This window comes from Bombyx mandarina, chromosome 05 (genome assembly GCF_030267445.1).
Source record: "Bombyx mandarina strain Sakado chromosome 05, ASM3026744v2".
NCBI lineage: Eukaryota > Metazoa > Arthropoda > Insecta > Lepidoptera > Bombycidae > Bombyx > Bombyx mandarina.
Genome location: NC_143212.1, coordinates 9,948,492 through 9,969,427, shown reverse-complemented (window position 1 = coordinate 9,969,427; position 20,936 = coordinate 9,948,492). Strand labels below are relative to the sequence as shown.

The 20,936-nt window shown below is 33.0% G+C and overlaps 1 protein-coding gene and 1 long non-coding RNA gene across 6 annotated transcripts; one reads left to right on the top strand and one right to left on the bottom strand.

Annotated features, from left to right (window-relative positions):
• Positions 1–340: 340 nt before the first annotated feature.
• On the bottom strand, positions 341–13,856 carry Chd1 (chromodomain-helicase-DNA-binding protein 1). 5 transcript variants are annotated; one of them, XM_028173930.2, is made up of 24 exons: positions 13,423–13,856; positions 12,373–12,461; positions 10,774–11,130; positions 10,450–10,629; positions 10,093–10,277; positions 9,605–9,934; positions 9,276–9,526; positions 8,614–8,727; positions 8,363–8,527; positions 7,999–8,279; positions 7,507–7,864; positions 7,049–7,423; positions 6,633–6,884; positions 6,381–6,548; positions 6,188–6,305; positions 5,848–6,029; positions 4,930–5,098; positions 4,060–4,222; positions 3,586–3,952; positions 3,281–3,514; positions 2,897–3,202; positions 2,593–2,819; positions 1,726–2,073; positions 341–1,255 (listed from the first exon to the last, which is right to left on the bottom strand). In XM_028173930.2, exons 1-24 carry the CDS (start codon positions 13,429–13,431, stop codon positions 1,048–1,050), a joined length of 5,436 nt encoding a protein of 1,811 aa, XP_028029731.2. In that variant the 5' UTR covers positions 13,432–13,856; the 3' UTR covers positions 341–1,047. The 5 variants fall into 5 exon arrangements, with proteins under 5 accessions (XP_028029731.2, XP_028029732.2, XP_028029733.2 ...); XM_028173931.2 differs by having other exon boundaries at positions 341–1,252; XM_028173932.2 differs by having other exon boundaries at positions 1,726–2,004.
• A 3,600-nt stretch (positions 13,857–17,456) lies between these two features.
• Positions 17,457–19,075, top strand: LOC149502970 (uncharacterized). The gene is made up of 2 exons (XR_016323148.1): positions 17,457–17,722; positions 18,057–19,075. It is a non-coding gene; the product is annotated as an uncharacterized LOC149502970 (long non-coding RNA).
• Positions 19,076–20,936: the final 1,861 nt, after the last annotated feature.

Below are 20,936 nucleotides of genomic sequence, written 5' to 3'. Positions count from 1 at the left end.
CAATTGAGTCTGAAATTCTCGCAACGGCATGCATGGTGGGCGGTGGCCACTAAGCTCATCTCATCTGCTTTATCACCTCAGTTACCAAAATAAAAAAGAACATTTCACAAACCATTGGCCAAAGTTCCACTATTTTTAATGTTTCGGTTTATCATTTCATAAAACAAAATAACTATGTATATGCCAAAAACTATAATCGTTAAATACACAAATAAGACATCCTGACACACTCACATTGTGGGACAAGATAGAATCGATATATTTGCATACATACCTAGGCATTTTAAATTGATTTTCTTAAGGACTAGGAAGAGGTTAGGATAGGTTTTACGAAATATAGTTTCAACTTTAATAATTTCTTTATTTGCTTATCAATTATGGTTTTATACCATTCAATACACTCACTCCATTCCATTTATTTATCCGAGAATAACTTTACATAATATAAAAATAGGACTGTTCGAATCCATAGCAGGACTCAGAAATGCAAATATAATGAATGAGAAATTAATTTACAAATACGTTCTGTACATTGCCAGAAATGCAATGAAAAAAGATTATGTGCCTCTTTGTTTAAGCTATACACATTATTGATTGCACATGATTGTATTACATGCATTCCTAGAAACAATTACTAACTTTGTACATTTTATTATCAACTATGCATATCACCTGTCTGTCAAATCAATTACTCAATTATAATGATAACACAGTATTGAATAAATAAAAAACAGACTACACAAAATACTTAAACCGTAAAATTGGCGACACATTAGAAATTAATTTAAAATTATTGGTAATTGTCTAAAATATGTACAAAAACAATCGACTGATACGACAATAAATAAATTTACTGTACAGTCTCACATAAACACTATTTATTTATTTATTAATCAGTTCTGAACCAGCGCTTCGCTTATCACATAGATAAAAAACACAGCACATGTCACTTACACTTTAAGCAACGGCTAAACCGATGTCCAAAGAAATAACTACGGACTATTTACATATATTATTTACAAATTATCGGCAAATAACGCACAATCCTCATGTTGGTGGTGCGCGTCTATCGTAATCTCTTCTATAAACTTCACGCTCGTACTCCCGATCATCGTAGCCATATTCAGGCTGTGAATATCCTCTCCAGTCGTCTGCGTAAGGCCTCACAGGCGGAAAACCCATACCACTAGCCATGGTTGTTGTGCTATCATAATAGCCACCGTATGGACCTGCCATGCCACTGAATCCATACCTACTGAAAATTTACGTTTTTTAATATGGGGAAGTTATATTAGAACTACATATTATATGAAAACAACTACTACTTTATAAATACTATTTATTTATATAATAAGTTCTTGTAATATTTTTTCAGATTTAATGAATTCCCAATATTTCAGGACAATCATAGGCGCTTGCGTGTTAAAATATATGAGAATTAACTAAAATTAAAAATTGTGGTAATTTTCTGTTTAATAGCACTATAATATAGAAAACTATGTAAGTTTGAAACAGTTTTTCCTTTACACAACATCCATCGGTGTTTAGTTTTAGTAACATCAATGGGCTCATCAACACAGAATAGAAATTATAGGCCTGGTATTATAGGTTGGGATAAGGTTTGGTGGGAGAGTTAAGTGTTAAATAAAGTACAAATATTACTACTACAAAGAGGAAGTAATGCATAGTTGTAGCAGATTTCACAGCAAAAAGAGTATTATTTACCTTCTTTTATCGTGTTGTCTCTGATTGCGGTCTCCGCGGTACTGTCGGGGCCCGGGATAGGGCGGCGGGGTCCAGGCGGGGTGTGCAGGGTGCGAGGGGTGCTCGACGTGTGCGTGCTGCGCCACATAAGGCCGAGCCCGCGGCCCCCCGGCGCCGCCGCTGTCCCGCCGTGTCCGCGAACGGTCTCGGTCCCTTTCGCGATCTCGATCGCGTTCTCGGTCACGATCCCTGTCCCTTTCTCGATCACGATCCCTCTCTCGTTCCGACCGACTCCGTTCTCTGTACATCAAATCGTCTTGCTTCAAGTCCCCATCTTTATACTTGCGATCCTTGTCTCTGCGTTTAGTTCTGCAGGGTTGCAAGCGATATGGTGTGAGCATAGTGAGATGGAAATGTAACTGAACCAACACACCAATACTTATGCATGAGAAGCTTGCACCGAAATAATAGCGTGAAATTGCCAATTGAAATACATAAGTAAAATGTTCCCTCAATTTTTACATAATTTAAGCTCCAGGCAACAAATTAATAATTAAATTAAACAATAATCAGCTAAGGAAAATTTTGTCTATGTTCAGATAAACAGTGTAAAAACAAAACACACACAAAGCAGTATTTTACTGATTATATAAAAATACAAATGTACAAACATTAAGTTTCTTCTTTTCTTTAAACGACAAAGAATACTCTCATAGTAATTTTTGAAATTTCAGTTGAATTATTTAATTGTATCTAAATTTCTTATCAGGTATATTTTATTATTAATCTATTTCTGGATTTCCCGTTACAATGAAAAAGCAGGTGAAATTGATCACAGAAAATCATTTCATGAATAGGTTAATGCAGAGTAGTCAATCAACAACATACCTTTCGTGGCGTTTATTATCATTGGGTTCTGGGTCACATTCTCCATCTTCTAGTTTTCTCTTGACCCCTGATGTATGCTGGTTTTTATCGTGCTTATCAGTTTTCTCCTTTTCTAGCTTCATTTTCTTTTCTTTTTTATCATTTGTATCAGTTTTTTGCTTTGAATTTGAATTTTTCTTGAATGATTTTAAATGGTTTATGGAATTATGATTATTACGATTATTTGTCTGAAATAAAACAATTATATTTGAAATTTACTTTTTATCATTAGGTTATGCATTTTTTTTTTAATTCCATTACTTACCTTGACATTTTCTTTATGCTTCCCATCTTTTTGCTTTGAAGCTTCATTTTTCTTTAGGCCATACTTGTACAACTTGTACAACTGCTTTGCATCAAAGTTAGTGAATTTTGAAACGAAGTACCAGAGATTACTTCTCCATTCTACTTTTTGAGAATCTGGATATGCCTCAACACACAAATCTATTTGAGTACCTATCTGGGTGAGGCAGGCCCTGGTTCTTGACACTTGTTCAGTTTCCGATAAAGATTGGTCCGGATTGTCGAGAGCCTTTAGAGCCTTTTTAACTGGTCTCATTTTTTCTTTGCACTAGAAATTAGAAATGAATATAATACACATACTTACTCATTGATTTACATTAAAAGTTTTATATCCTGATTTTATTACCTCTTCAAAAACTGATGGATCTAAATCTCCTAAGACTTCCAAGGCCCTTGGTTCATTGTTGGCAGTAAAATGCATGGGACCTGGTATTCCTTCATTTCCTCTTTGTCGTGGTTTCTTCCGTCCTTTAGATTTGTCACCCTTGCGGTCTTCGTCTTTTTTACGTTTTTTGTCTTTTTCTTTCTTATCGTTAGAAGTTTCATCATGTGTAGAAACTTCTTCAATTTTTAATTTACCCTACAATAGAATATGAAAAATCAGTTATAACGGTAATTAGTTTTTGCATCAATTAATTTATCGACATTTACCTTTTCAGTTTTATCATTTTTAACACCTTTAGTTTTTTTATCCTCAGCTGAGCTACCGTCATCTTCGACAATATCTTTGGTGACCGGTTCTTTATTTGCCCTCTTCGGTCGAGGTTTTTTCATTTTTTGTTTTCCATTCTTTTGATCCAGTAACTTTTTAATAAGCTTTAATAAGTACTCTGCTCGCGACTGTAGGTGTTTTGCTTGAGGTTTTTTATCCTCATTCGTTAATATTTTATCTCCTATTTCGAAAGAAGAATCCATTTTTATTGCTTCCCATGATCCCAGACCATATTGGTATATTCCTGCTAGTAATTTTGAATCGTCCGAGACATTCCACTCAACATCAAAATTCGCTGGTCTCGTCCTAAAATAAAAGGCACTTTATATCTGAATTCCGTTTTCATACATTAATGTAATTTGTCATACATGTAATTTGTTAAATACAATGGCTATTTAATAAAATATGCATACCTAAAATCTAGATGCCACTTTAGACGTTCTTCTTTAGTTTGTGGCAGAAAGTCGTCCAAAGCTGCCAACTCATCTTGACATGCAGCTAGGGTTTTCGCATTTACAGGTACTCCTCCGAGTTTAAATGTCTTTCTGTTGTTTTTACGGCCTTCATTTTGTTCACCTATAAAACAAAAATGCAAACCATTATTGTAGAAAGTAGAACATTTCTTAACGTATTTAATAGTAATTATGTGAATAAATTAGTTCTGAAGAGGATCAAGTCTTAAAAAATCACAATAATTACGAGAATTTTTTTCGTTAGTTACCTATAATAATAATGGGCAGAGTTGGAAGTTTTTTTTTATTGCTCGTAGACGAGTGGACGAGCTTACGGGCAACCCGTTGTAAAGCTGGTGCCAGAACCCATACACATCAACAACATACATATCGCCACCCACACTGAGTTCTAAGTCTCCGATCAAACCGAAACGAATCACTGCATCAGAGCAGAAATGGGCAGGACGATGGTACACACCCGCATGGGCCCACAAAAAGCCCCACCACCAAAAGTGTGAAAAATAAATGTATTTTAATTACTCCTTTTTTTCGTATTTAACACTATTTATATCTAAAGGTAACACTTAGGTCTACACTTAAGGTAAACTTAGGAGAAAAAAGAAAAGGTGAATATGCTAAATCAAAATCAACTTTTTAATGTATACATTTTTTTAACATTTACTAATTAATTAATCGGTAAAAAGAACATGGGGAAAGATACCATGAAGTGTTTAACAATTATCTCCAAAGAACATAATATCTATTATAAAGGTATATCCCTTTATAAATGAAGACAAATAAATATGTTCTAAGTCTCAATTTGTGACTTACTTGGTTCTGCTGTCTCACTAAGTACAGCTTTACATCTTTCCTGCAGTATTTCACCCAGTCTTTTTAGCTCAGCTAATGGTTTTTCTTGTAATTCGGCATCACACGCTATACTGTCGAGATGCTTCAGTGGCGCGGAAAACTTCTTATAGCTTTTGACAAAACGTCTTATCTGAAAATATTTTTAATTATTATTAAATTTTCATGTAAAATGACAGATAAGAATTATTCTATTCTTGTTATTGTACAATTTAACTATATTTGGCCAAATACAGGGCTCTTGGCCTATCTGTTAAGAGGCTGTCCAAAGCCCAACTGCAATACAAAACGAATGCCACCAGACATTTGAAATTTGAAGCGAAATTATCAGTCAGAAGTGTTCTAATACTACCAATCCTAAGCACCGCACTGGAACACACGAGTGATTTATGTAACCTGTGCAATACTCTCTAATTAAGAGTAAACATATTAAGTTTTTTTTGTGTTTTAAAAAAAACAATAGCATACTCTAATTAGCCAAAGCCAAAACCAACTCAAAACTCGTATGGTATTTGAAATCACTTCTACTACATTTGAGTCGACTATTATCAAAGCCGGCAATGTCACTTTTGGACAATTATTGGTAAATCAGAAAAACGAATTATTGACTTTGTATTCCATTGGCAGTCACAAAACTCTACTGAACGACATCTTAGATAAAGGTTAAGTATTAACCTTTATTTAAAGCAGGTTTTGAACCGTATTCTTTGAAGGAGACGATTATATTCAAATCAATCTGTGTTGACATATCAATAACATTTTTTTGTCCAAATGCACAGATTGCCACCTTTGATAATAGACGACTCATTTATTGCTGTTTTTTGTCAACCAAATAACTAAATATACTACAAAAAAATAGTACAGATAGACATTGGCTCTCACCTCTTGATCTGTGAAGCCTTTGATTTTCTCCCGATGTGAAGCAGGAGGACGACCTCTTTTTCTCGGTCGATCATCATCAGCACTGGCTTCACCATCAGATGCGTCGCTTTCAGCCTCACCGTCACCATCAACACCATCGCCATCGCCTCCATCACCAGAACGACCGCGACGTCTTCTACCACCTTAGCAAATATTTTTAAATTAGATTCTCCGGAAATATAGCTCTGGAAATATAGCAATCACTATCACAAATTTAAATATAACCTCTAATATTACAAAATGCAGCTAAAGACACGAGTCAAGCAGATTCGTTTGTTGCAAAAATAAATGAATTGATCACCATCAGCATTATTTTGTAGTTGATTTTTTCTTCGAGGTGGCAAATAAATATCTTCCATTTCTTTTAATTTTTCTGCTTCTGCTATGGTTTTCCGAACATTTTCAGGGATGATGTCATCCTAAATTTAAAAAATCAAAATAAATAAAAAATATTTTGCTTCACTTGTTAGAATTTAACTACCAAAACTACTTACCCAGTCTTTAGGTTCTTCATCAGCATTATCTTTCTTCAGTTCATTGACAGCTTTCTCTTCATCAAAAGCAAAACTAGCCACCTTAAAAGCTGACAGTAACTCATCACCCACCATTGCAGGACCTTCATCCCGGGTTTCAGCCCTTTGCAAAATTTCATCAATGTCACACTGTAAAAAATTACATGCTTGATATACTATGTTTGATTCATGTGGGAAAATATACCATATCCATTAGCTCATTTTAGTACTTACAACTGGGTCTTCATCATTTTCTTCATCATCTTTAAAAAGCTCTTCAGCACCAAATTTTAAAATAGCATTTAAATCTTCTTTATTGAATGGATTATTGGCTGTGGTCCCTGAAGCATCCCGTTTGTTCAGCACAGTTTTTCCAGTAGTATCCATTCTTTGAATTACCAGATGGTCTAAAACCATTTTTCTTTTTGCTCTCTCTACAATATCTTCTTCAACAGACCTTGCAGTCACTAACCTATAAATATTAACCTGCAATTTTTATGAGTGTCAAATTACTTAAAAAAAGTGATGCTTGTGGATAGCTAACTCATTCATTTATTATTTCTAAAGAAGGCGGCAGTAGTAATATTTGTTGCTTTTCTGTTCAAGTTACAATATATTCATTCACACATCTTATAAGTAACAGAACATACCTGATTTTTTTGACCAATACGATGTGCTCGTGCTTGTGCTTGCAAATCATTTTGAGGATTCCAGTCTGAGTCAAATATTATCACAGTATCTGCAGTGGCAAGGTTAATACCTAACCCACCAGCACGAGTAGACAACAAAAAACAGAAGTCTTGCGAACCTTCAGCATTAAAATGATCAAGTGCTTGTTTTCTCAATTCACCTTTAATACTTCCATCGAGACGTTGAAAAGGAAAATGTCTCCTTTGTAAATATTCTGCTAAAATGTCTAACATTCGAACCATTTGAGAAAAAATTAAAACCCTATGACCAGTCTCCTTTAACCTGCACAGCAGTTTATCTAGCAAAAGTAATTTTCCTGAGCCCCTAAGAAGTTTCTGCAAAAAAATACTTTTGTTTTAAAGTTAAATCAATAAAAACAACAAACAGGGCAGAGGAATCATTTACCAAATTCACTGACCTCAACAGCATCCGAAGTAGCAAGAGAAGCTCTAGACTCGAAATCTTCTGGCTTTGTCAATAATGCATGGTTGCAACATTTTTTTAATTCAATAACAATATTGATAAATGTGTTAATTGAACCTTTTACGCCTTTTCTAAGTGCACTATAGTTTTTTGTTAATATCCATTTGTAGTATTGTTTTTGTATAGATGTCATTTCCACCCTTAATATTTGTTCCACTTTGGCAGGTAATGATTTTTCTACATCTTTTTTCTGCCTCCTTAATATAAACGGTTCTAACTGTTTGTGTAATTTTTCGTATCCTTTGGTAGCAGCATCTTCATGATCCTTTTCAAAGTCTTCCCAAGACTCAAACCTGCAAATTTAAGATATAATATTTAGTTTGATGTGACTGTTTGTTACTTAAAAAGGTATGTCTTTCGTCATTTTTATTTTATTTCACACACTGCCTATTATGTATCTACATAATTATATCTCATTAATACTCACTTGTAAGGCATTATAAAATGTAAAAGGGCCCACAGTTCTTTCAGTGAGTTTTGTAAAGGTGTACCAGTAACTAATAATCTATGATTGGTATCAAATTCTTTTAAGGCCTTATATAGTAGAGAGTCATCGTTTTTTAACCTATGAGCCTCATCTACAAGCAAGCAAGCCCAACTAAAAGACCTTAAAAACTGTCTGTCTTTTAACAAAATCTCATACGTGGTTAATATTGCGTTAAATTTCAGTCTTTTTGAGCTAGAAAAGCTCCACTCAAACTGCCTAATCTGAAAATGAAAAGAGTAAATTATAATTACTTATCTATTAAAAAAATGAAGCGAAACTATAAATGACTATGACATGTACTTACTATATCTCTGCTACTAACATCACCAATATAAGTAACAACATTAATGTCGGGTGCCCACTGCTGAAATTCCCTTTGCCAGGCAGTCATTGTACTCAGAGGCACTACACAAAGAAATGGTCCATACAGATGTTGCGACTTGAAGAGATAGTATAAAAAACAAATTGTCTGAAATCAAATTGAATAATATTAATTACTTTTATAATTATTATTAAAAAAAAAAAAACAAAAACTAAGTTACAATAACAAAATACCTGTATCGTTTTGCCTAGGCCCATTTCATCTGCTAAAATTACTGAATTGTCTTTACACCATGAGTGAATTAACCAATTCAATCCATCCATTTGATAATCTCTCAAGTGGTAACTCTGCAATAATCAAATTGTTCCGATACATAAAGCATACATTTTAATCAGGTTTAATCAAGTAATAATTCAAGTGCATTAAGTAAAATATAACATTCCGCGATACGATACTTTTTTTTACAGTGAACAAATATCAAAACTGAATCCAAATTGAAAATTTCAATATGATTTCTCTGTAGACTTAAAAAGTACTATTTTTAATTTAACGCCACCTTGTGGTAACTAACCCGATAACAAGTCTTCCAGTTTTTAGCATTGATCAATAGATGGCGTAGCAATGAGATGACAGTAATTTCAAAATGGCGTCCTACGAATTCGTTTGTGTTAACAAGATGGCGGATGTCTGATGAGATTAGACATTGAGGAATGAATGGAATGATGTTCGAAATTCTAAATTTCACGTACTAAAAATTCTGTTGTAATAATAGAATGTATTCCAAATACGTATGTATTTTAAGCGTTTTACCAATTTGAAAACAACTAATCGAGTATTAATGTAGGATTTTAACAATCTTCATCAAATTAGGATTAAAATATTTTATTCTACTTACTGAATCTTTTCCCACGTATTCAGGTTGTTCTTTTATCTGATGAAACTTGGGTCGCCTTTTCAATACAGGGCAATGCCTAGATGGAGTACTTTTAGCAGCTTCTCGACTTTTAAAGTGCTCCACCTCAACAGGCCATCTTTTCTCTATTAAAACTGCATCTTCCCATGTTGCATCAGCATATGGAAGAGATTCCCATTTGCAAAAATATTCATGAGCAGTTCCACCACCTTCTAGCTCACGATTTTGTTCAGCTGTACAGTGAAAAAGAACTTTTGTTTAGTTCAAATAAATTCAAAATAAAGTTTAAAGAAAAACTGTAAATTTCTTACCTATTATCCTTTCAACGTTATTGTAGGTTTTAACTAATTCTTGCTGTAGTTCAGACTGACACTCATAGTAATCTATATCCTCAGGTCCAGCTTGCTGTCTCCACCATGAGAGTTCTACTTCTTTCTTAATAAAGTTTTCCAGTTTCTTTAAGCCTTTAACTTTTTGATCATTAATTGTCTTTTCAGATTCCCATGTGTTGTGAATATGTGACCATCCTTTCCACTTTATCAGGTATTGAGGTTCAGTAGAGTCTTCATCATTAGGGTCACAACCTTCATTAGGGTCTCCATGTTCTTCTATATAATAAATGGTGGTCACATTGCCAGTGACTGCACAATGAGAAGAAGATATTAGCTAAAATTTAACATTATATTTGCACCAAAATGCAAATTAAAATAAAAAGCATAAATACTAAAACTTAGGTGAAATTATAAATTGTGCTATTCATTTACATATTATATCATACACATTTATATTATTGAAGTACCTCCTTTTTTCCCTCGTCGCATTCCCAGAACTCGTTCTATTGTCTCACTATGATCCTCAGGTTCTGGCTCAGCTTCACCATCTCCTTCCACACCTTCCACCTCCAAAAGATCAGAAGAATCAGTTTGTTCATCACTTGCTTCTTTATAACTAACTGCTGCGCCTGTACGTCTTGTTGTTGTTCGACTAGACAAATATCTCACATGTATTCTGAATGCAATACTAACATAAACTTAAGGTCTGGAGTTAATTCACAATAAGAACACGTTTTTGTTGGCTAGACACTTTTTTGAAATTCTTTTCATTGCATTTTTATATAATAAAATTGATCAACATAATTTCAAAATTATATATTTACCTCTTGCTTTCATCATCTGTACCCTCTGAACTCTCTTCTTCGTCACTAGAATACCTTCTTCTCCTACTCGGTTTCTTTTTCCTCAGAGGTAGACTTCTTTGGCCAGGTCTCTTTGATGGTGGTGGTGGAGAGCCCCCTATTTCACTGTCACTTTCTGATGTATCAGAATTCCATGAGTTGCTACAATGGAAAACAATGTTATTTTAGGTATTAATCAATAAATCAATGGCATTTTAACTCATCTAGGACTTTTTGAATAATTTACTATTCACAGTTATATTATGTATTATATTATTATTATACCTATATTCTGAAAGCATTTACCTTTTTTTTCTACTTTTCCGACTGTGAGTTCTATCTCTTTCACTAGAATCACTATCTGCTAATTTTAATCTATCTGGCTCTTTTCTTGGCCGTGCTGATCTTCTGATTCCATATATATCTGGATTTTCTTCCCAAAGATCAGATTTTACTTTGCTATGGCTATTTCTAGATCTAGACTTTGGTGCTGAGTCTTCATCAGAACTATTTTTATCAGTATGATGGTCAGATTTTGATGAATTCGCATTATCATAGTTATGTGATGTTTTGCTATCATCACTATGATGTGAACCCCCTACACCAGATTTTTCTGATGCAGATCTGTGTGATCCTGAACCTGAGGAACTAGAGCCACTTTCACTGTAAATAAAAAAATAAACAATTACATAAGTTGACAATTTTTTTACAAATACTGGAGTTATGATATTTTAATAAGCAAGCATAATAAGATTTTATTTTATTTTGTTTATTTCCTTTTGAAAACAAAACAAATTCAACTTTAATAATTGAAGAAATACTTATAATATCTCCTAGCATGGCTTGGGTAATTACAATTTTAAAATAAAAAAATCAAATTTAAAAAAATTTTTTTATCAACTACTTATACGCTTGCTTCAAGAGTATTGAATATGTAGATGATTCCAATCAAGAAAAGGCATATTGGTTCATTGCTTAATTTTTTTTTATTGCCTTATTAATAGCTATCAAATGATTATGGAAATAATATGACAATAAATACAAAGTAATTGGCTAACCCAAATTCCTTTTTAGGGTATTTTGCATCAAGATCATGGATTATTTTTATTCATAAGACATTACTGCCACAATCAATATAAGTTTGTAGAAGAAACCAAGACTTATTTACCAAAGATGGATTACAATATGTTTAAATGAAGTTGAAATCTTCATCACCAAGATATTATTGGTAATGATTTTGATTTTTACAATTCGAATTTGAATCATAGAATTTTAAATGAATAGTTTTATTTATAGTTGTTAATAGTTGTATTTAATTTAATAATTATAAGAAAAACCATATTTCATTACACAACTTGAACAGTTTTAGAACTGGTTCAATATATCAAGGCACCAAACAGTAAGAGACTGAGATTAGTTACTGGAACATATCACATGACTCGAGATAAATATTTTACACTCATATACTTCATATATATCTATCATATTATTGACTTTTATATTAAACTACTCTGAATATATGTTAAAATATTGAGATATTATGTATATAAATGACCATTATAGTAATTTCTAAATACCACTGAATTTCTCTATATACCACCATAAGAACAGAAACAAAATACATCCACTATATTGATCAATTGTAAGTTTATTAGGAATAATATAATAACCACAACATAATCATTAAACTATATCATTAAGCATGATCAATAAGCTCATATGTTGTAAGCCTCTAAATTATTCATTGGAAAACATTATTCATTGCAGTGCCAAAGCTTTGACCATGTCTTTAAATTATTAATTTTCATGCCATTATTATTTTTATTTCAGCACTGTTAACTGTCTTCGTCTTCAGTATATTTACCTGACACCTGGTATTTGATTATTTAATAGTAGAGAACCTACCTTTCGCTTCCAGAGCCTGATTCGCTGGAGTCACTTTTATCTCCTTTTTCACTTGTGGAATCACTTTCAGATTCATTTATGGAACCCTTCTGTAACAAAAACACATTTTTATTTAATTGTCAGCATCTATAAAGAAATAAAATATATGTATAACACCAATTCCAGTTTTCTAACAATTTTTTTATAAAATGTAAGGCACTTTTGTGCATAGCCATAGTAGGAACTAATGGAAAAATCAGTATTGTATCTTTTAAAACTATACATTAATTCATTGAATATGTTCTAAAGTTTAAAAGAAATAATTATAAATCAATGAAAAGAGCAGATCATCAAGATTAAGATTGGAAAGCTTGAATTTCAATGAAAGTTTTTGATTTGATGTACAAGCCGAAGCAATATTTCAGTAAGTGAGGTTATGTTCAGGAATGTTTTTATACATCTTTATAGTTTCCCTTAAGAAAAAATATACAGTATTTTTTAGAAGAACTTCCAAATCAAATTATCCAGACCACTGAAGAGAAGCACAAACAAAGTTCAACTGTTTATTATTATTATTTATATATTTCACTATTTTTTTCAAAAATACAACACAAAAATTGTTTTATTCACTGATAAATGCCTTGCATAAACAAACAGTTGTAAAATAGACATTATTGAAATTATGCTAATGTTTGGTATCATAGTCATATGATGAATGAAGTATGACTACTCCTGTAAAACAAACTAGACCGATTTTCAAAGCAAAATTGCTAAAATGGGTCCTTAACCAAATTAAATTTCACTGGTCTCTAATGAAAGATTACGTAACAAAGAATCAGTCAAAACCTTTTCTTGCGTGGGACAATAACATTTTAATACATAAAACCTCGTAAATATATTGTAAACAATCTTAAAAACCCAAAAATACAGTACTACGTCTTAAATTTTTCCTTTATTTCAGGGCCACACCCTAGCCTTCCAGAACTTTCTACACGATTTTAAACCCAAAAATAATAACTTAATAAACATAAACACTAAAGCTGTAAACAATAAAGCTTAAAAATCACTTACCAGGTGCATTTTGGCGATTATTTAAGAAATTCACTATTACTCGTATAATATTGGCTCAAAACCGATTTTCTTAAAACATTTCATTGAAAAAAATCTTATTAATATACTGAACAAATAAATTTTAATCATATTTTCATGAAAGAGTGAAAAATTGAACAAAATCATTTGGCTGCAAAATCTTGTGAAGCGACGCCATTTTGTCGACGAGTAAGTTCTGATGACTACAAGAATGAAATAACTTTAATTTTGGTAATATTCGTTAACAAATTGAAGTAAAGAAAGAGAATAACCACAAAAAATAAAAAATGAAACTTTGAGCCGTCAAGAACACCAATCCTATACGAGAAACGAAACGAGCACCGCGCACTGCCAGTGAAACTCGAACGCTGCAGCCATATTGCCATCTTCGAGCAACTTGGCAAAATTTTATTAGTGTTGTGCACATAATGCGATCCTTATTTAGTATTTCTGGTATTCTCATCAAATACCTATTGCTGTGTAACGTCAAAAGTAGGTGGTAGTGTTTTAATAAATAAGATTTTTTAAGTTAAGTTCTTAAAACATTTAGTTTTAGATTAGAACTTTTATAGATCAAGGAAGCAACAGAAATGGAATAAAAGCGATTAACCAAAATTTCGTTTGATAATGATTGCAATTACTGTGCTTTTGTGGAAAATTTAATAGAATAATCTTTCTTTAGAATACAAATAGAAAAATCTTAAATAATATTGTGGATCTTTGAAAATCGTTTTCTTTGGCAAAACAATCTGGTTTACTGCCGTTTGATTTTTACTTAACACTTATTTTTGTTTATCATAGTACAATACAAAAAATCACATGCTTGACAATGGTGACAAAGATTTTTTTTACATTTTAAGATATTCACCACTAGAAACTGATTAACAGTTCAAATTAACAATACATTGTAACTTAAAGTTAAAAGCTTTTACGTCATAATTTTTATGCTTTGTGTAAAATATGATGTTAGACTAATAGGTTGGAAAGATTCTAGGAAGGACTTCAGAATAGCTTAGAAAAAACTAGTATTTAGTGTTTATGATAGTATAGTAACCGGCAAACTTCTTGAGCAAATGACCTTGACTGCGCAGAACCGAATTTTAGATCACTTTGGTGGTGAGGGTGAGGCGCGACGGCAGGGAAAATCGTATCGAGTGCGTTATTGGTAGATCAGTCGCACCTTGCGTCCCGCACCGCGCCCTCTTTCCGCTTGCTCCCAAAAGTACGCTTGCGTACAGTAAAAAGTCTATCGTTATTAATTGTTACGTTATTTGTTATAATTGCTTGTTGACTTTGTTGCCATTGCTATATGTTGAGTGTTTGTTGATTTTGTATAAAAAATACACTATGCCGCGACAAACTGGTGTAGTATTCAAAAGAAAGGGTAGAAAAATTGTGTACGACGTATATTGCTTCATTATAAAACAGGGGAAGAATGTTATGGAAAAAGTAAAACAGACTACGGAAGCAAGAAAAACATCAGTGAGTACTGTTAGGTGCATTATTAACGAAGCTAAAGGCTCTGGCTTCCTCGCCGTGTTTCGGACTCCGGGTAAGAAAAGATCAGGGAAGAAGAAAGTTACCGGAGTGGATAGTTTCGTTCAATCTGCAATAAAAAGATGTAATCATAATAACTACATAACAAGCAGCGAAACTCCGTATCGTAGAAAGGCTTCGAAAAATTTAAAGAAGATATAAATTTTAATGGCTCGGAATGAAGCTTACGACGAATTATGAAAGAGCTAGGCTTCAGATGGAAAAAAAAAACAGAAAGTAATCGGAAGCTGGTAATTGAAAAAAGTAACATTCAATTACTACGAATCGAATATCTTCAAAAAATAATAAATTATAGACAAAAAAGAAGACCGAACCGACCGAGTTGTAAACTACACCGATGAGCCCTATGTCGACTCATCACGATGATAGCGATGATGATGGTCAAGATTATGATAACGAAAAAAAAATTACAAATACCAGCTTCGCTTCAACTGAACGAAGACCTGGCAACAGCTCTAGTTTTGACTTAATAGAAGGAATGTCTATTGTACCCCAAGATTAAATTATTACAATTATTAACCTATATTTTTTGTTGATGTTCTAATAAATATATAAATAAATACAAAATATGTTGATTTTAATAATTTAATAGCATTATGACGCAGAGTAAATAATGTTTTTGCACGTGAGTGTACCATGCGCGAACTTACCCCCACTACGTCGACAAATGCTCAAGAAGTTTGCCGGCTATTATACTAGGTTGCTGCTTTAGTCGCATGAAAATTATTTCGAACAACACTATTACAATGTTGCCAATGTCAAACGTCAAAGCGAATGGTGAAAATCGTAATTTCCGGTGTACTTTTTTTTAAGGGACTTTATGACCTGGTAACTAAGACTTTTAGGTCGTCTTATTTTTATTTTAATGATACGTAACTTTTTTAAATGAAAATGATATTATGAAATGAAATGAAGTTGATTATGATAAAACATGGCATGAAGTGAAATGAAAACGAAATGAAATGACATGAGATGAGATGATATAGGATGAAGTATAATCTCAGTAAAATGGTGGTCATTTACTGAGACTTTTTCAGTGGACTTTTTGGAAGATCCCGAGAAGTTACGTTCAGTGGCTTTGTTTTATTTTCTCAAATTTGTGCACTTTCACAGATATTAAACAGTTAATAAACCACCGCTATTACACATTTAAATCTGAAGAAACACTAACTAGACAAAATAAAACAAATCACACAACTTCACTCCTGGCGTTCCCGCCAAAAGTCCCGGTGTACTTTTATTTGATACTAACATAGAGATAGTATTTTGTAGGTACTTATTAACTCCATGAATACTAATCTTTAGCACAGGTAACCAAAAGTTTTTTTTTTTTTCTGTTGATTTACTATAATATTACTTCATTGAAAAACTATACATAAAATCTATGTTGTTGATCAGTTAAGAGGCTGACTGTTCGTTCGCGTTTGTTTTTTTGAATGTCATTGTGTTTAAAATATTCAAAGACATAATAATATAAAGATAGGTTTATTTTGTCCATTATGACTTAGAACTTATGACTTAGACTTCTATCAACAAAACTACTACTATCGTTTTGAAGAGCTTTTTTATGAGATTTTATGACCTGGTAACTAAGACCTTTAGGTCGGCTTATATTAATTTTAGTGAAAACTTTGTTTTTTTTTTGAAAAACTTTTTAAAAAAAGGGATTTTATGACCAGGTAACTAAGGCCTGTAGGTCATGTCTTATTTTAATTTATATTCTTATTTTTATGAAAAATTATAATATGGGGTGAAATGAAATGAAATGAAGATGATTAATTTGAAACCTTAATCAACTGGGATGTAATTAAATGAAATGAGATGAGATGATATGAGATGAAATGTAATCTCAGTAAAATGGTGATCATTTACTGAGATCTTTTCAGTGGACTTTTTGGAGGATCCCGAGAAGTTGCGTCCAACGGCTTTGTTTCGTTTTCCCACATTTGTGCACTTTCACAGATATTAAACAGTTAACAAACCACCGTTATTACACATTTAAACCTGAAGAAACACTAAATAGACAAAATAAAACAAATCACACAACTTCACTCCTCGCGTTCCCGCCAAAAAGTCCTGAAGAACGTCTTAACCACACTATTGCTATTACACTTACATTATTGTACTGTTTTATAGATAATAAACAGTAGTATCTATGAAGGTTCACAAGTGTGGGGAAATGAAAAATAAACAATATTACATAGGTACCAAACCTGGCTTCTCGGGTTCTTCCGGAAGGCCCATTAAAGAATATTTGATTTTGTAAAACTTTATCTCAATTGATTGCAATTTCAAATAAATTAACTTAAATTATTTTGCTCCATTTAATTTTTAAGTTATCATAATATTCTAAAAAATGTACAATAAGTTAATTGAAGAACAAATTCGACGTTGACAACAAAACAATTGCATGACGCCGATTGCCATACTGGAAAAAGAGTTAATGGGGTTGGCAACTGTCAAAGTGGCGCTGGTGTGCATTGTTCCCATAACATTCAATATTTGTATTGGAATTTTTGATTAAAAATTATTTTAAACACAATGACGCGTTGTTTTGTGCCAATATGCTTAGAAATTGGAGTACATCAATTCCCGAAGGACAAGAAAATTGGAAGACTGTGATTAAAGGCCATTTGACGCGAAAAAAGTACTCACACAAAAAGTTCGAGGTTATGTCGTAAACACTTTGTGGAATCTTACTATGAAAACATTAGTAAATACACAGGTATGCTTCTTTCTGTCAAATATTTATAATGCATGACTAGTTGTAGCACACATCTTTGTTCTCTTACTAAAATAAAACCAATAATAATTAGTTAGGCACACTAAGTATTAGTTGCTAACATATTTTGCAAGTAGCTTTATGTTATAAGGAACCTTTTAACAAATACAAAATCAGACTGGAGGAAACACATTCCTCATGAGCTGTTGTTCATTATCAGCTGTTACTATTGAAAGTTCTATCTAAATCGCTGCATCCATTGTAATAACAAATATTTTGAAACTATGGTCAGGTTTCCTTGTGATAGTATATTTAAATGTTTTTTTTTGTGTTGTAGGTGTCAAACATTAACATAAATATCTGAAGAAAGGTGCTGTACCATCTATATTTTCATGGAATATGAAACCAGTTTCTGAAGAAACAAAAAGTAGAGAATAAAGGTTACAAACTCGTAACCTTAAAAAACAACTTTTTAGCCTGCCCAACACTTCCCAATACTGTCAAGATATAGTACCCCTTGAAGAACACAGCAATTTGCATTTTGATTCAAATGTCTCTCAAGAAATTCTAATAGAAAATAATAACTCTAGTATAGATGAAACAATTACAAGGCATCATATTACTATTGGAACTCAAACATCTAATATATTAAGATTGTTCTCTACAGAGCTATTACTTGCACACGACGAGACAGTGCAATACTACACCGGGTTGGAAACAGCATCTAAGTTTTCATTAGTTTTAATCACACTTTTGCCAATGGCAAATGATATAAGGTATTGCTGGAGTAGAGTGGTCGGCATATCAATAGAAGATCAATTTTTAATGTTACTAATTAAGCTTAGAAGAAACACAACAGATTTTGAATTAAGTAAAATTTTCGGTGTAAGTAAAACTGAAGTGTCTAATATTGTTGTAACATGGATAAATTTTGTCAGTGATATCTAGAGCCTAATTGACATTCGGCCTAGCCAGCTTAGTAAATTATTATATGCCTAATTGTTTTAGAACACATTATCCCTCCACAAGGGTGATTATAGATGGGACTGAAATAGGCATACAGAAGCCTAGTCAACCTGATGCTCAAAAAGCGTCATTTAGTTCTTATAAACATAAAAATATATGGAGATAGTATTATGGCAGACAGAGGTTTTAATGTACAGGATCTGTTTGCCTCTAAAAGAATTAGTATAAATATCCCATCTTTTTTAAAAGGTAAATCACAAATCCCAGGTGTTCAGTTAAAGATAGATCAAAAATTAGTTAGTCAGAGGGTTCACATAGAACGATTAATTTCATATGTGTAATGTTATGTAATTTTAGAGAAGGAATTGTCAATAAAAATAATTAAAAATATTCCTGATTTTTTATTTCGACAAGTGTGTATAGTTATAATACAGATATTTTTCATACAATGCTTCTTTGAAAATATTTTCATAAAAGATATCTAATTTATTTAACATATTATTTATAAAATTATTGTCTTGTTCAACATAAATCACTTTGATGTCCTTGTAGGTGTACATGACCAAAAAAAAAAAAAGTGTAAATGACCAAGTTGCAGTATGTTTTGCCTGAGCAGTATAACTGCCCTTGGATTTGATAATAATATGGGCAGGTTTTTTTTAGAGACAATATCCCGTTACATTGTTCTAAGTAAGGCACCGTTGTTATATTTTCTGCCGTGAAGCAGTAATGCGTTTCGGTTTGAAGGGTGGGGCAGCCGTTGTGACTATACTGAGACCTTAGAACTATATCTCAAGGTGTGTGGCGCATTTACGTTGTAGATGTCTATGGGCTCCAGTAACCACTTAACATCAGGTGGGCTGTGAGCTCGTCCACACAGCTAAGCAATAAAAAAAAAAAAAAAAATTATTTCATGTTTTCTGCTAGCGTATGGACATTTCACTTCAATTATAGTTTCTTCGCCCAACACACCATCAGGAGATGCAGCAAGATATGGGCGCTCTTGGCTAATGAAAATGCCACATGGCTCCACTAGCAAATCGTATATATTAGCATATTTTGCTAGAGCAATTTTTTCATTTTGTTTCAAAATTAAAATTTTGGTCATATAGCTCTAATCTGAAAAAAGTAAAATAACACATTAGTTGGTAGGTAATGTGTGTAATATGAGCAATTCTTTTTGCACATGCTACAAGGAATAAAGTTCCTAAGGTACACAATTTAATATTATTATTATAATAGCTACCGGAAACAGTTTGAGAGAAGTTTTCTAAGTTAAAATAAAACATCAACATTGTACCTTTCGACAAAATCCACTTTTTTTCCTCGTAAAGATGCACCACGTTTTCTCAACTCCTCCGTTAATTCTTTAACTATCCAGTTGGAATACATGTTGTAAAATTGTTTAGCACTACTTAGAAAGTAATATGAACCGTATCAAAGTCACAAAATGCCGAAATATCACGAACGCAAAACACACAAAATGGCGGCTCTCTGTGACAAGGGAACAAGCTACGCTGGCGACATCTGAGAAAAGCTTTAACCGGCCAACCCCATTTAAAATGACTTACTGGAAATAGATTAACTTTATCAACAAAAACTACTATGTATACCGTCCCTTTTAATTATTATTTTCTTCTTAATGTTTAAATTATTAATCATTATCAAAAAAATATTTTTATTTTATTGATTCGGGGGGCGACGTTGCTCGCGTCCGTAGGATTTACCACCTTCTCCTAAGGTCCACCCTACACGTGCCCCCCGGGTGGTGCTAAAGAGCAACAACGCCGAACCACAGGCGGCGGTTAAGTAACCTGTCAACGGCTACCACAAGCCGAGAAGTGTGCAGTAAGTGACTTTCTGAAAAAGTGGTTATGGTGCCTTGGGAAAGTACTATAAAAAAAATTATCCCAACCCCCTTTTTAAATGAAATGTCGAAAAATATGGAATGTGTTATGTCGTGCCATCCGGCTGACCCCCGGCGCTCCCCGGTACCCGGGCCGGAGAGTGAGAAATTTGCTACCGAAGACCTCACTGAAGTAGGTGACCAGGCTTCAGTGTTCGTTAATGCTACTGGAAACAAGAAGAAACTAGTGCAGCAGGCCCTTCACCCAGGTTTATTTACCAGGGCCAAGAGTATGTCTATGAGCAACATACCAAACACCCAAACCAAAGAAAGCTCCTCTCAGCTGGATGCTGAAATGCAGCAATCAGATTTAGAAACAGTCACCCAGTGCTCCCAAATATCAAA

Coding starts and splice junctions, on each gene's coding strand:
- Chd1 (XM_028173930.2), bottom strand. Junction 7,424..7,506: donor CTACTTCGGATGCTGTTGAG/GTCAGTGAATTT, acceptor ATTTTTTTGCAG/AAACTTCTTAGGGGCTCAGG. Junction 6,885..7,048: donor GTATTGGTCAAAAAAATCAG/GTATGTTCTGTT, acceptor TAAAAATTGCAG/GTTAATATTTATAGGTTAGT.